General features: G+C 35.7%; 1 protein-coding gene across 8 annotated transcripts in view; it reads left to right on the top strand.

Annotated features, from left to right (window-relative positions):
* The window catches only part of LOC311076057 (3',5'-cyclic-AMP phosphodiesterase 4D-like), a 212,204-nt gene extending 204,493 nt beyond the window's left edge, over nucleotides 1-7,711 (top strand). For all 8 annotated transcript variants that reach the window (XM_084103910.1, XM_084103913.1, XM_084103914.1 and 5 more), the window contains 6 exons: nucleotides 559-723; nucleotides 1,924-2,023; nucleotides 3,345-3,499; nucleotides 3,582-3,704; nucleotides 4,695-4,877; nucleotides 6,909-7,711. In XM_084103910.1, coding sequence (XP_083960036.1) covers nucleotides 559-723; nucleotides 1,924-2,023; nucleotides 3,345-3,499; nucleotides 3,582-3,704; nucleotides 4,695-4,877; nucleotides 6,909-7,358 — 1,176 coding nt within the window. In that variant the 3' untranslated portion in view covers nucleotides 7,359-7,711. The remainder of the gene's footprint in view (nucleotides 1-558; nucleotides 724-1,923; nucleotides 2,024-3,344; nucleotides 3,500-3,581; nucleotides 3,705-4,694; nucleotides 4,878-6,908) is intronic.
* The last annotated feature ends 8,908 nt before the right edge of the window (nucleotides 7,712-16,619 follow it).

Raw genomic sequence — 16,619 nt, 5'->3', positions numbered from 1 at the left:
TTTATAGCCAAACTGAAAGCGACAATGTATAATTCTCAGATCATGAAAATGAATGGAGACTGTGAACAAGTGTGCTTTATGACAAAGAATGTTTCAGTCACTCAGTGTGTATTTTTTAATAATGTTAAAATTGTCATATTTATGAATTTGATTATATACACATCACTCCCTCCACATGCTCTTCTGATTGGCTGTGATTTTGGATTGATTACTTGCAAATGCAGAGAGACTCCACCCACACTCTCTTCTGATTGGCTGTGATGTTTGATTGATTTGGTTGTGTCTTATAGTCGTGTCGTGTCTGGTGTAGACAGACAAAATGCTTGTCGCTGGAATCTCATCGCATCTGGTTAGGACACGGTGTTCGTCATCGAAAAACGTTGTTTTCATATGTTTTTTCACCTCTAAAAAATAGCATTAAACAAAAATATAATAGCTTACTTTACATGATCCAATCAAATTCTTATGAATCAAATTGAGTCCCGCCCTGCATTATTGTAACATGCTGTGAGAATCATGTTTTTAATGGATGTTTGCATTCCGTTTTCTTTCCCACAGGAGAGGGACTTGCTCAAAACATTTAAAATTCCCTTGGACACTTTCATAACGTACCTGATGACCTTAGAAGACCATTACCATGCTGATGTTGCGTATCACAATAACATTCATGCTGCTGACGTCACCCAGTCGACACACGTGCTGCTCTCCACGCCGGCTCTAGAGGTGAGAGCCTTTCCACCCGCAACTTTCATGGAAACTACAAAAACGGCTCATTTAGAAATGGCTGTTGTATTGACGTCATAACTGTGAATATTTACCGCCCACATCAACACATGTTCAGTACTCAACAACTGAGCACTGATAGTCATTTCACATGCGCAGAGGTCCATAACAGAGGGTATTTACATGGACATGGAACAACTGAATTATGAATGTTTTTAGTGCAACAAACCTTGACTGACATAATAATTGCATTAAGGCGAGACACGGCAGGCAAAAACATCGTTTTTTTTTTCACTGGTCAAAATGGACCACTGGTTTTTCACTGGATAAAATGATTTTGATATATTTGTCTTCAATAACTTTCAGACTTGTGGTGAAAAAAAGGTCTTTATTTTACTACACTTTGTCTGTTTGCGTCTGTAGATTTCTCATAAATCCAACAAAAGTTGGCTTTCTAAATCATCACACACACCGTTAGAAAGCTCTCTCTCTCCTGTACAATGCTGTCGGATCCAAATATGATCATTTCCTTTTTATCAGCAACCAATCGTGAAAGTAAAAGGGCTGAATGCGCAATCTCATTGGCTGATATAAATCTTTAAAGCCTGTTTCCTCAAAATGACCTTCCTCTCATTCTCCAAGTCCAAAATCTCCACTTCAGTAGCACCGATATACACCAAACCTTCCAGTCTTGTACCTAGTTATATTATGAAGACATTTCCAGAGGGATTTGTAAATATATTATTCCTAGCCTGATTTATATAACATTTTATTCCAAAAAACATGGCGAAAATCATTTTTTTAAGGCTATTGACAGTATATTCTGATTTACAGGATAACAAAAGTAGATATCCATAAATCCCTCTGTAATTTTTTCCCCATCTAATATGTGAACACAATGAAAAAATAATTTTGAACCTGGCTTTATCCAATACTCAGATTTCGTTTTTAAAAATATATGCAAATTAGCGCATATTTAATTAGATGCCTAATTTGCATATTTAAACATTAAATTACAGAAAACTTGTAATCATTTTTTTTTCTCATCTTAATGTAGGTAATCAACTGGGAAAGTTTCATGGTGATATCTGCTAGTTAAAAACTTTACCCTATTCACCTGTAGTGTCTGGCCTTAATGAAGGTCGTGTGGTGGAGGTAATGTCTGCTCTGACCACACTTCCACATGTTGTTCTCTTTCAGGCGGTTTTCACAGACCTTGAAATTCTCGCTGCCATTTTCGCCAGTGCAATTCACGACGTAGACCACCCGGGCGTCTCAAACCAGTTCCTCATCAACACCAGTAAGTGTGCTTTAATACAAACTACATCCAAACAACTGAGCACATGATACATCATTAAAATGAACAAAACATTGCTGATGTATTTGATTCCCTGTTACTGGATTAGGCCATAAATACTGTTAATAATAATAATAATAAAGCTTTTCTGCAGCCATGCTTTTGGTGAAAATTGTTCAAGGTTATATGATCAGATTATTTACATTTCTAAATATATAATATAATTATTTATTTAAATGTGTAAATATAATAATGCAATTTTTAAATATTTAAGAATAATAATCTAATTATTTTTTGTCTAAATACTGTATAATAATCTAATTATTTAAATATCTAAATATAATAATCTAATTATTTAATGTCTAAATATAATAAAAAAAAATGTAATGTCCAAATATAATAATCTCAAAGTCTAAATATATAATTATATAATTATTTAATGTTTAAATATGATGCATTTGTTAAAATATCTAAATACAATGATATATATTTTTTAAATATCTAAATATAACAATCTAATTATTTAATGTCTAAATATATTTTTTAAATATCTAAATATAATCTAATTATTTAAATGTCTAAATATAATAATCTATGTGTTTAATATATAAATATAGTAGTCTCATTATTTAAATGTCTCAATATATCAATCAAATTATTTAAATGTATAAATATAATAATCTCATTGTTTAAATATAATAACCTAATTATTTAAAAGTCTGAATACAGTCTCATTATTTAAATATCTAAATATAATCATTTAATTATTCAAATTTCACAGTTTTGTCCAAAAAATAACAGAAAAAAGTGTAATTTATTCATCTTTATTTATGACTATTCGTAATTGAGCAATAAGGTATGAATATATTTTTAGAAAATAGTAAACAATAAAAAAATCAATTTATTCTTCCTCTAAAAGATGTAATATTGACTTGTAAACTAAGGTTAATAGTTACTTTGACTGAAAGGCATTATTCGACCAATCAGCATCCAGAAAGGGCACTGTGCATTTTATAAATAACAATATATGAAGCCTTTAAAAGCCTTTGTGTGGTAGTGGATGATCACAGCGGATCGCTGTTGTGTATTGACGAACTAAATCCCATCAGCTCTGAGACAGACAGACAGACAGCGCACATCTGTCCTCAAAACCACTTACATAAGTTTATCTTGACATCAGCAGCACTGATATGACACACATAAACATGTGATAAACACGTCACACGCTGTAATCTCTGGCACACAGTGATGGAGTCCTGCTGCTGATGCCGAGATTAGCACAAGGTTATGTTGATGTATTGTGTGTGTGTGTGTGTGTCCGCAGACTCTGAGTTGGCCCTCATGTACAACGACTCATCGGTGCTGGAAAACCATCATCTGGCAGTGGGCTTCAAACTCCTGCAGGAGGAGAACTGTGACATCTTCCAGAACCTGAACAAAAAACAGAGACAATCGTTGCGCAAGATGGTCATAGATATCGTACGTTCCTTCAAACCACATCTAGCGTGTTTTTGGTTTATTGTGAAGTCTGGCTCAAGGTTTTCTCATGCGTTTCTCCAAGGTCTTAGCGACTGACATGTCCAAACACATGAACCTGCTGGCCGATCTGAAGACGATGGTCGAGACGAAGAAGGTCACCAGTTCTGGAGTGTTGCTCCTGGATAACTATTCCGACAGGATACAAGTGAGGAATCACCACAACTTCTGTCTCGGCCAATGGCGTCAATTGGGGGCGGGACTGTGTTTTTGTTGGCCAATGGTGTTTTAAGAAACCCATTTGATCATTATCATTTATTTGTCAATACATTGGAAATTAGAACTTCTAAAATGACATTAATACTTTTTTTATGACAATTATGATTTTTCTCAAATGTAAAATAAAGTTATTTCAGCTCCATTTGATACATTTTATATTATTTCAATTGTAATTGTTAAATTCATAGAACTTCTAGAACCATCTAATGGGATTTAAATAAGTTTAACATTTATTATTTTAATATATAACAGATTTTTTATTATATGCATGGAAGCTTTGTTTCTGCCACAGAATAAAACCATTTAAAAGATAACTTGCAACTTTTTATCTCACAAATCTGACTTTTTTTCCTCAGAATTGTAAGATATAAACTCCGGGAAAAAAGACTGACTCTTTTCTCAGAATTTAAAAAGTTTATATTAAGTTTATATGATTTTTAGATTATTATATGATAAGATTTTATATTGAGTTTATATCACAATTCTGACTTTATAACTCGTAATTGCGACTTTATACCACGCAAAAGTTTATTTTGTATTCTGTGGCGGAAACAAGCTTCCATAATTATGATACTAATCTGTTGTAATTATAGAATGTAGTTCGTTTTAGACATTTTACGAAATATAAAGTGTAAATTAAGCAGAAATTGCACATTTATAAAACTCCAATGACTATCTAATGGGATATTCAAGTTAGACATTTATCATTTTAATATATAACTTTATTTTTTATTATGATACTGATTTGTTGTGAATATAGAATGTAGTTTTCATCTGTATACAATATTTAAATAGCAAATTAAGCAACAACTATACCCAGTAAATTCTATTTAACTCTTGAATAACTTATTTGACATGTACTAAGACTGATGTGTTGTGAACGTAGCTTGTTACTGAAGTGTGTGTTTGTGTGTGTCAGGTGCTTCAGAACATGGTGCACTGTGCGGATCTCAGTAACCCCACCAAACCCCTGCAGCTGTACAAGCAGTGGACGGACCGCATCATGGACGAGTTCTTCAGTCAGGGCGACCGCGAGCGAGAGCGAGGGATGGAGATCAGCCCCATGTGTGACAAACACAACGCCTCGGTGGAGAAGTCTCAGGTACAGTGATCACGCCATCAACCCGGACACAAGGGGCCTTTAGCTTTGTATATACTTAGTGTGAAATTGCTAAATCAATTAAACAAATATGATGACATTTATTTGGGGTGGGTGAAACACCGGTAGACACGATTACCGGTACAAATTTGTCAACCGGTAGAGGTTTTGGACTGTCGTCTGTATTGTGGCTATGCTCATGTGACGTTGCTGTGCTGAGCCGTCTGGAAAACGTATCGTTTGAATGCATTTTTAAGCATTGTGGTTTAAAAACAAGTGATTTTAAACCGTTCAAGCGCAATAAGCAGCAAAAGAACACAAACACATTTAAAAAAAATAAAAATAACAAATTACTTAAACTATTGTTTATTGTACTTAATTCTAATTTGTCCGTTTAGTATTATTTATATACTATTCTAGATTTGATTCATATTTTCATTATTTTTATTTTAGTTTTAAGTTTTAGTAATTTTGTTGTCATTTTTTAAATTCTCTTCAGCTTTAATTTACTTTTATTTCAGTTTTAGTACTTCGACTTATTTTATTTCAGTTAGTTGCCAAGGCAACATTTCTAATTTTTGTTTAACAAGTTTTTCAACTACTATTTATATTTTATTTTATTTCAGCTTCATTTCAATTAACGAAAACCATTTGAATCATTTCAGTTTTAATCAACAATGAGAAATAACTTGTAAAGCATCAGTGACCGGTAGCAGTTTAGGCACTTTTTTAGCAGTTTTTGGCACTTTTGGCGCACTTTTTTCTTTTTTGTGCCTTTTTCTCCTAATCACATATTTCAGTATCAGCATCAGCATCAATTAAGTGTCATTCGAATGCTTAAACACACTCAAAATTCATCCTTTTGAAACTGTTTTGAAATTGGACATTCTTGTGCATAGTTATGAAACTTTCAGACTTAAATTTCAGTTCAAATTATTTTGTAAAATATATATGTTGTATAAAATAAATTGTTTATTTCAATACATTTGCTTTACAGTAAACTTAAACTTCTGTAAACTTCTGTTATACTTTCATTTTTTGAACTGCAATAATCTACAGAGTGACTAAGTGACCGACCTTAGTCTGTTTTTCATGAATTTTAACCCTTTCAATTTCAGCTCTATGCTGTGAGAGTTAGCAGGTTAAACTGAAAATACATCACTAAGGCTACGTCCACATTAATCCGGATACATTTGAAAACGGTGTTTTCATTTAAAAACGCTCTCCGTCTACACTACGGCATTTTCAAACGTTTTCCACAATTTTCTCATCCACACTGAAACGTCGTAAAACGCTAAATTCACCTTATTATGCATGCGTAAAGCCTCTCAAAAGCTCACTGAGATGATACAGACCGAAAAATAAATAATAAAGTTATCGCGCAAATCTTCTGGCAGGATGCGCACTCACTCACCATTATATGTTTGGTCTAAAAAGCTAAAACTGCTTTTATGTATTTCCGCCGGACAGCAAATGCGAGTTAATTTTCTGTCATATTTGCAGGACTGTGATGTGAAGAGTGTGCAAAGTAACATCTTTTCAAACAACATTTGATTAGTGTTATCAATATAAGCAGCTGTGTAAAAAGTGAACATAACTTTATATGTTTATCTTTATAAACTTTATCTTTATATAACTTTAACTTCAACACATAACAGGCACAATACCGGTATAAACATGAATATCTATGGGTTCAATATGCGTCACATGGCTAAACTTACGTCATTGTTTTTAAATACCTCCGTTTTCACAGTCCACACTACTACATGAAAACAGCGTTTTCAAATTTATCCACTTTGGAGAGCGTTTTCATTTTCATTAATAAAAAATATTTTTTTTTAATTCATTTCATAAAAAAAGCTTAATTTTCATTAATAAAAACGCAAATCTCAATGTGGACGGAAGGCCAAGACGGAGAGAAAAAGATGCGTTTTCAAACCCAAACGTATTAGTGTGGACGAGGCCTAAATTTAGCAACTATTACTGTAGAAATGAAAGTTAAATTGACCGTTGATTTGTTGCACCTGTCTCCAGGTGGGCTTCATCGACTACATCGTGCACCCGCTGTGGGAGACGTGGGCCGACCTCGTGCACCCCGACGCTCAGGACATCCTGGACACGCTAGAGGACAACCGAGAGTGGTACCAGAGCACCATTCCCCAAAGCCCATCGCCCGCTCCCGACCAGCCCGAGGACAGCAGCCGATCCGGGGCGGAGAAGTTCCAGTTCGAGCTGACGCTGGAGGAGGACGGAGAGTCCGACACGGAGAAGGACAGCGGGAGCCAGGCCGAGGAAGAGGAGGAGGAGGAGGAAGAGGAGGACGACAGCTGTAGTGACTCCAAAACTCTCATCACACAGGACTCAGAATCCACAGAGATTCAAGAGGCGGAGGAGGGCATTTCGGAGGAGGTTTCCACTGAACCCAGTATGGTGGAGGAAGAGGAGGATGAGGAAGATGAGGAGGAGGAGCCGACAGACACGTAGCTAATATTTAATAATTGACAATGAAATTGAGTTCCAAAGCGCACGTTGCACTCCGAGACCTCGACTCCTCTCCACGAGCTGCCTGGAGACCAGAGGACACTAAGACTTCGGTAGGTTGTCGTTTTATTTGCACTCAGGAATAACATTTTAGTCCTCTGTCTTTTTCGAGCTTGGTTTTGTTTACTTCGCCCCCTCCTCCTCCTCCTCCTCCTCCTCCTCCGGGATTCGACACAAAGCAATCGGAGGAGACGCCAGCGGGGATCCACGCGGGAACACGTTTCCTTGGATTTCAAAGAGACCTTATTTTCTACGTTTTAAGTCTTCCTAAACTTTGACTGAGACAAAATTTCACAAAAGACAAAAAAAGAAAAAAAAGAAAAGAAAGCAGCTCAGCGCTGTCACGGCCTCTTCGATGATTTTGTACGGTATACATACAGATTTTTACATGGTTACTTTTAATATCAAAGCAGCAGCTGTTGCGTTTTCACTGAAACTTGACGCGAAGGGTAACTTGCAAGTACGCAACGTGGGTCGTGCGTTCGCCACCATACACACTCATATCACTGCTGTCACACACACTCCTCTCAGAAGCTCAAACACTTTACCTCCTGTCAATCACCTGCAGATGCTTCATGCTCATTAACTCTTTCTGATCGATTCTGTCTTGTTCCCGAGTTCTTTCAGCACTTGAAGCCTGGATTATAAACATATTAATGCATTTATAATATTTATCTATTCATAGTTAAATTCACTGAAACACATCAGCATGTGTATATATAATATATATATATATATATATATATATATATATATATTAGTGTTATCAAATCGATTAATCACATCTAACATAAGTTTGTGTTCATATATTATGTGTGTGTATATATATGTGTGTGTGTGTGTCTATGCGTATATATATATATATATATATATATATATATATGCATACATACGTGCTTTATGTATGCATAAAGCATTTACACACAACTACACCCACATATATATATATATATATATGTGTATGTGTGTGTTAATATTTCAATTTAAATTATTTTTATGGATTATATATATATATATATATAAATGTGTATAATACAGGCACACATTAATATATTTTTTGTAAATTGTGCCTTTAAGTTTAATTACATACACACACACACACACACACACACACACATATATATATATATATATAAATATTCATATACATCACAGGCACCAAGTAAAGTGTCACGAACCTTCATTTAGGAACTTTATTGGTGTCTTCAGTCTTTAATCACCAAGCGAATACTTTTTTGGCTTTAATGCAGTTCGGTCTCATAACTCCAACTAAACTCCTCCTTATGACAACATCCTGTTACGGGTGTATCAGACGTCAAACCTGAAACCTCTCAAGGCATTTATTTGAGGCACTTCTGCTGTAAGGACATCTGTAGTGTGTGTGTGTGTGACACATTTTTTTTTGCCTTTTCTGCTTTTATTTGCAGGATCTCACATGCGTGAACCTAAAACACCATGTTCGTCACACATGAATACTCCATCAGAGTATCTGTTGCTGTTCGATGCCTTTCGCCTGGACTCATCTCTCCACATCCACTCATTAGATCGGAGATCTTCTCTTAGGGCTAGATGCAGTTTAGCGTCAAAATCCGCATTTTCATTTCATGCCAAAACTTCCCTCTCCCGCACATGCGGACATGCACTATATATGCGGCACGTGGCTTTTAACAACGACTTATTTATATCAGTATATGGTTTTTATTTATTGTTTGGCTTCTGTTTGAAAGCAGTACTGTAGACCATCAACTGTAGCATAGAGCGTGTGGACTTGCAAGTTACAGGTCTTTGGTCGTGTACATAGAACAAGCCTTTTTAAAGTCTGTATGAAATATTATACGCTCACAGAAACTTGAAACCTGGCTCGAGTAGTACTGATTTTGTTATAAATATTTTTATTTAAGTTTTGTGCCATGATATTCTTTCCTCACCAGATGACCTTACCTGATTATGGATTTTTTTGGTTATATTTTTTTCGCTGTTTACAACGATGTATTTATTTTGCTGTATATATTGTAATGTTTGTTGTAAATGATGACAGATTCTAAACTTCATCCCTGGATGGAGTTGCTGTATTTGGTAAACTCTTGTTGAGAGAATGTTTATTATTATAGATATTATCCAATGTAAAAAAAACAAAAACAACAAAACAAAACAAAAAAAAACATAATAATATTCTGTATAAAAATGAGCTGGTTTCTGGAGATCTGGGGAAAACCAAACCGTACGAGACGCGTCGCCACTGGCGTTTGGCCCCAGGGCTGTGCCTTAACTTTAAAACATCTCTGTGTGAGTGTGTGTGTGTGTGTGTGTGCGTTTGGTCTCTTCACGTGTTCTAGAGAGTCTGCCCGAGTATCAGGGCATCTTATGTGCTGCATTTAGGACACCTTGGGTTTCTTCTTTTCATTTGTAGGTCCGAAACAGTGGCACACAGCGAATGCAATAGACCCAGGACAGTTTGCTTTGCCCTTGTGATCTTCTACTTTCATGCTGTTCTTTAACTTCGTTCAGGTACCGTCTGCTACCATCATCTCATCCAGCCTTGTAGATGTGCTTGTGCACGAACTGAAAGAGTTTCAGATGTTAAATAAGCATACTTTCTGACACGCATACTGTAGATTTTAGCAGCCCTGGACCAAAGCCAATCGTGGCTATTATTATTATTATTATTATTACTATTATTGGTATTTTTTTCAATGTCATTAAAGGGATACTTTAAGATTTGATTCCTAAGTTCTGCTGATTAAAAACCCAAACACTTTTGTCTCTTACAGTCTTTTGCCGGTACTGTAGATCCATCTCCACAAACGGTTTTAAATAAAAAATAAAATAAAAAAAAAGACAGAAAAAAACTCATTTTATATGCAACGAATGAAATAAAAGCATGGGTTGATTCCACACTTGTGTGTGTGTCGCATGTTTGTGTGTGTTGCGGATGTGAAGCTCATAAGAGTTAGTCTTTGGTTAACTGAAGAACATGATTTGGTTTGGTTGCTCCTCCTAATGAGTCGAACTGAGAGTCCTCTGATGTGGCGCGTCATCCGTTCTTCCTGCCAATCGCTGCCATCTAGTGGGCGCTCTGCAAATGACAACCTCGTGCACCACTGTGATCTTGGCCATTTTAATTAAAGGGGTCATATAATGCCATTTTTGTACAAGCTAATATGATTCTTTAGGGTCTAAATGAAAAGTTTGTAATACACTTTAATTAAAAATTCTCATTAGTATTGTAAGAAAACACTCATTTTACCTGGTCAAAAACAGCTCTGTTTTCAGCACGCCGTTTCAGTGCATGTGTCTTTAAATGATAATGAGCTTTGCTCACCCCGCCCCTCTGTTCTGTGCGTACACGACACAATAACCATAACGCATTGTTCATTTTAAACGTGGGATTATGAATTATATTGAGAACGTTGTACATGCCGTAATGTACCCTGAGTGTAAACCTTAGCCGCATTCATCATGAAGCGTGCAGCTAGCGATTTGCAAAGATTAATATAAAGGTTAATAAAACGTTACACTCACTTCTTCTGGAGGTGCAGCAGGAACACGAATAGTTGGTACTGATCCTTTTTTCAGGAGCAATTGTTGACATGATTTCTACTGAAACAGGAAGAAAGGGGCAGGGACATTTTGAACAGCTCCTCCCCTTTTTTAAATGGCCAATAGCGTTTAGTTTATCGTTTAGAGTTCAGTAAAGCTGCAGTTTCCTCCTAATCTCCTCCATGTCGCTTTAAAATATCATTCTGTGCATAATTCAAATGAGTCCGATTCGTTCATATGATCTGCTCATATCGTGTCTCTGGACGATGCGGGTCACATGACCCTAACGTGAACCCAGACTTCGTTCGCCACAATGGAAAGCACATTAACACTGTCTGAATCGTTCCGGTCACCATGTGGAAAATAGTAAATGTGCGAACAAGTGACCGATTTCAGCTGGCGTCTGTTTATAGTGTAGGGGGCGGAGCTTCAGATTCTAGAGAGCATTTGATTGGACAGGAAAAAGCTGAAGTGCAAAGTGATGTCATCAAAATCATTGATCCATATTGGCAGACATGAGAAACTGTTTTGAATGCTCATATCTTCTAAATACGAATTGTGTCATTGTTTTGGAGCACACTAGCTTACAGGCACAGATAACAGGCTAACATATTCATACTAAAAGCCATTTTGATTTCATGGGGACTTGAAAGGTTTCCTTTCATTTTATTGCCAAAAAAGCTCTTGCATTAAATATACTAGGCATGTGCTATTTTATATAGTAGACGCATCTATAATAACGTGAAATTTTAGAATAATAATTATCCTGATTGTAGGGCCTAGTGCAGCGAATGCAGATAGAAAAACACGATATATGCATAATATTAGCATATTAAATATCAATAAATAAAACTGACATCATAAGGTATTTTAGAATATGTAATATACATTATTTTTTATTATTATTTTTAATGGATCTGAAGTATTAAGTAAATAGAGTCTAAAGAAGTTTAGAAGGCACATGTGTAGAAGAACAACAGCGCCCTGTCGAATATAAATGGAGACTGAGCTTCTGCTTCCACCTAGTGGACACACAGAGTAACAGCTGCATATTAACAACTGTTCATATTACCAGAGGTGGACAGTAACAAAGTACATTTACTTGAGTACTGTACTTAAGTACACTTTTTGAGTATCTGTACTTTACTTGAGTATTATTTTTTCTGGAAACTTTTTACTTTAACTTCACTACATTTGAAAGACAAATATCGTACTTTTTACTCCACTACAATTCTGTCAAGGTCCTTGAGTAAAAAGTAACATCAGTCAGTGGATGATTTTGGTTGCAGGGGTTGCATTTTGGTTGAAAATGAAAGTTGGGTTGACATCAGAACCCTGCATTTGATTGACATCAGAACCCGACGTCAGATTGACGTTGGATATTGATTGAAAATAAAAGTCGGGTTGACGTCAGAACCCGACTGATGTTGGTTTCTGACGTCAACCTGATTTTCATTTTCAACCACAATACAACGTCAATCTGACATTGGATTCTGACATAAACCTGATTTTCGTTTTCAACGTTGGGTTTGGTCTTCTAAATGCGAATTTTGTCACTTTTTTGGAGCACACTAGCTTATAGATAACAGTAAGGCTAACATATTCATACTAAAAGCCAAAAAACTTTAAATAGGGCAATTTGAGGGAACAGCCATTTGGGTGTGTTCTAGAAATAAATTTGATATTGATATGAGGGAAGGCAGGCGTAGATTCAGAGGCATACAGTAGGCTACTTTAAGTATTACATACAACAATGCAACAATAATAAAATAATGCATTGACATTTTCTTTTTACTTTTGATACTTAAGTACTTTTAAAAATAAGTACTTCTGTACTTTTACTTAAGTAAAAATAGGTCTTTACAACTTTTACTTGTAACGGAGTAATATTTGACCAGTAGTATCTGTACTTTCACTCAAGTAAGGAAGTTGTGTACTTCGTCCACCTCTGCATATTACACACTTTTCTAAGCCACTGATAAAAAGCAATGGAGAATATAATTGTGGGGGGATTTAGCTTCTTATGTTCCAGGTTATACCAACTTTTTGAATGTATCAAATAATCAACCCTAATAGGCTTTTAAATATAGAATAACACGTCTATACACGTGTCAAGGGGAATATAAAACTATGCCTTCCATTGTTCATGTTCATAACTTCAAAACCTAATGCTTAAATATTTACCATGGTAATGGTTCTACCAGAACACCACAGACAGTGTTACAAATAAATAAAAAGATAAAGAACAAGAGTCATCGAAGATATCTTTGTTTAGCCTATGATATGCCACAAATGTGCGTTGAACATTTTCTATGTAGCCTAAACCACATGTGTAAAAGCAGAAGTGAAAATGTTCGTTTACCACGAATTAACTTCCGTCTGAGAACGCTGAAAACAACGATTGCCAAAGATGATGAGTGGTTGCACTGCTGACTGACAACTCTCAGCGTTCACCGTGAGACTCGCGCGATTGACACTTTTCACACGCTCTCAACACCACACATCCATTTTCTAATCGCGAAGCAAAGAGGACACGGAGACTGACAGACTAGGTTACTTATGATATTTAAAAAAATCTCAGCTCTCAGATTCTGTCAATTTTATTACGAAATTCAAACAATAAATATAGTTTTGGCGCTTGTAAATGTCACGTGACAGATCCCTAGCGGGCCGGCACGTGACCCGATCATCTCTACTAGCTAATAGTAAATAAACACGAACACTGTTGAAAGATACAGTACAACTTACCTAAATGTATATTCCTCATACATAATATCGATCAATCAGTGTTTTTCAACCGCGGAAAGGGCTCAATAAAACAGCTGGAGAACAATTATGTCACATAACATTTACCTCAGAAAAGCCAATTATGACCATAATAGGCGGCTAGAAAAAGAGAGCTATTTTGCTAAATATGTGTACTTTATTACATATTTATTATATTTTTTACTTATATCATTAAATAAAGTTGTTATTATATAAAAAAAAAACGCATTATATTTAATTTGAGTTATTTTTAACCTTAAATACTACCAGCTGATAGGGCTCTCTGTGTGTTTACAGCATTAGGTTAGGGGTTTTTTCTTGAGAAAAATGAACGCCTATCTTGTGTACCAAATATTTATCCAAATGAGTCAATATTAAAGTCGGCATGAAACGGAAGTTGAGATTGTCATTTTTTCCTTGTTGTGACATATATCCGAGTGAAACGGCTTCTGAAAGTAGAAAAAAAATGTAGGGCGGGACTTGATTTCGTCCTTCGGGAATTGATTGGATCGTTGGAGGTTGGGCGTTGCAAACAAAATGGAGGCAGATTTGAATGCCAGTTTACATTCAGTTGTGGAGGATTTCTCTCCACCGTTACCCTCCCATGAAGGATTTTTTATTGAGGAGCCCGGCAACGAGAACGAGGACGAGCAGCTACATTTTCAGGCAGGAATCAGCCCATATTTATATGAGCCTCCCGCGAAACGAGACAAACACCGATAGCCGCACCCTCGTCGGCTCTGGCCGCACCCTTTCGCCATGGCACGTGACTGAAAGAGAAGAGAGGTCGTTTCGAGGGGGGAGGGAAGGGTAATGTATTTGATTAAAGATTATAAGGGTACATGAATTTAAAAAAAATAATGAAGTGCACAGATAAATCATTTATAATAAACACTACAATATTACATATAAAAAGAAGATCTGTCAAATTTGATTTCATGCCGACTTTAAATCAAATCATAATTGAATTGAAATTGTGAAATTTGTGTCAAGCAATAATAAAAACGTAGCTTACCAGAAATTGTACCATGTAAACATTGTAACATAGGGTCTTTAAACCCAATAAAATTCAGTTTAGTTACTAAAATGTTTTGACAATCACAATACACTTATTGTGATGCAAGATTATTATTAGTTTTTTACATACATATATATATAACTCTAAAAATATATCAATCCAAAATGAATGTTTAAAAGCAAACATGTTGAAGATTAGCCGTTTCCCACAAAAGCAGTTTATTCAGCGTAGTGAAGCATCTCCTCCATTGACATCCATTAAAAACGGTCTCTGGTCTACTGATGCATACGGGGTTTTTGTTTGTCTGGTTTCTTTCTTTTTTTGTTACCTTGTGTGCTTGCCTTTAAGTGACTTTGGATAGGATATTAGGAGATGAAAATTGATAAAATAAATGTGCTTTGTCATGCTTGTCATAACCTCGTTCTGCCGGCAGGGGGCAGTGAAACCAAGTCAGCGACACTAACATTACTGACCTCTAGAGTGCTGATGAATCATTCATGACCAGACTAAAAATAATAATAATAATACTTACGAATCAAATATTCCTTGATCTTCTGAGATGTGATAATTGTACAGTACAATCTGTACTCTTTGAAAACGCACGTCTTCGTTAAAATCGTCAAACTTGCATTTTGTGCAAGAAAACCTACACAAACGTACGTTTAAGTTGAAGGGGAATATAGGATCAAATAAAGGATCAAATATATATTTACAATGTAGTTTAAATCATTGTCCAGATCGCTGCTCAAGCACAGATGCCGTTGTCACATGGTACCTGTTACTTTTCTCAGCGATGATCCAGATGAGCCAATCATATGCGTGATACATGTCAGCGATGATCCAGGTGAGCCAATCATATGCGTTTGCCCATATTAGAGCCTAGGAAACAATTAATAGTCCTCTATATAACACAATATAATAGTGTTGCCCAAAGAAACAATCAAAAGTTGTACTAATACAACAAAAGAGCACCGGAGTATCAACACAATAGGAATATTTATTGATATTTTCAACAGTAATGATGACACACGTTTGTCATACACACTCCACACATACAGAATAACCATCTCTAGAGTGATTCAGTCATCTAAAATATAAGAAATCACTGCGGATATATCACAAATTAGGTCCAACAGTTGTTGTTTTTTTCACACAAACCAGCTTTAAAAACATAAATGTAACAACTGTATTTTGGGGACAGTACAGTACTAATATAAAATCTTTATATTAGTATTTACACATGTAGCTTACCGCCAAAGAAAATTATAGTGAACATTATAATGTTCCTACATGAGTTACTCTAGGAGGTGAATGCAAATATGTAGTGTTATTATGACAATAAATGATTTAAATGCAAACAAAGAGGTTTGCTTTTCTAAAGATTAATTTGTGTTTTTTTGGACATGGTAGACTCATAGAAGAACAGGTATCGTTACCATCTGAAACTGAACTATAGTACAAGTACTGTTTTTTTATAGCCTGTTTAGATGTTTTTCACTCCTTTTTTTGAGCTTGTATTTAAAAAGCAGTTTTTATGCATGCTGTACACCTGAAACGCAGCGATTATAAAACTACTGAATACTCTTTTGCAGAAGAGTGTTTCCAGATATATAGCCCTATGCATGCTCTAACTGAATGAGATTCACACACAAACACAAAGAAAACCACAGAGATGACTTGCAACAAGATACACGTTTACTTTTCTCCATACTAGTATATACACCGACACACACACACACACACACTCACACACCTATATGTAACTCCACAGTATTTTTGTGTTAATGTCAGTCAGCACAAAGATAGTTTAACACAGAAGGTGAGGCAGAGCGATCATCCGCACGTGGGATAAGATAGTGTGCAAATTCAGCATGGCACAT

The sequence above is a fragment of the Abramis brama genome (assembly GCF_963993115.1).
Source record: "Abramis brama genome assembly, chromosome: 25".
NCBI lineage: Eukaryota > Metazoa > Chordata > Actinopteri > Cypriniformes > Leuciscidae > Abramis > Abramis brama.
Note: the sequence above shows the minus strand (reverse complement) of the source record. Positions and strands in the feature narration are given on the sequence as shown.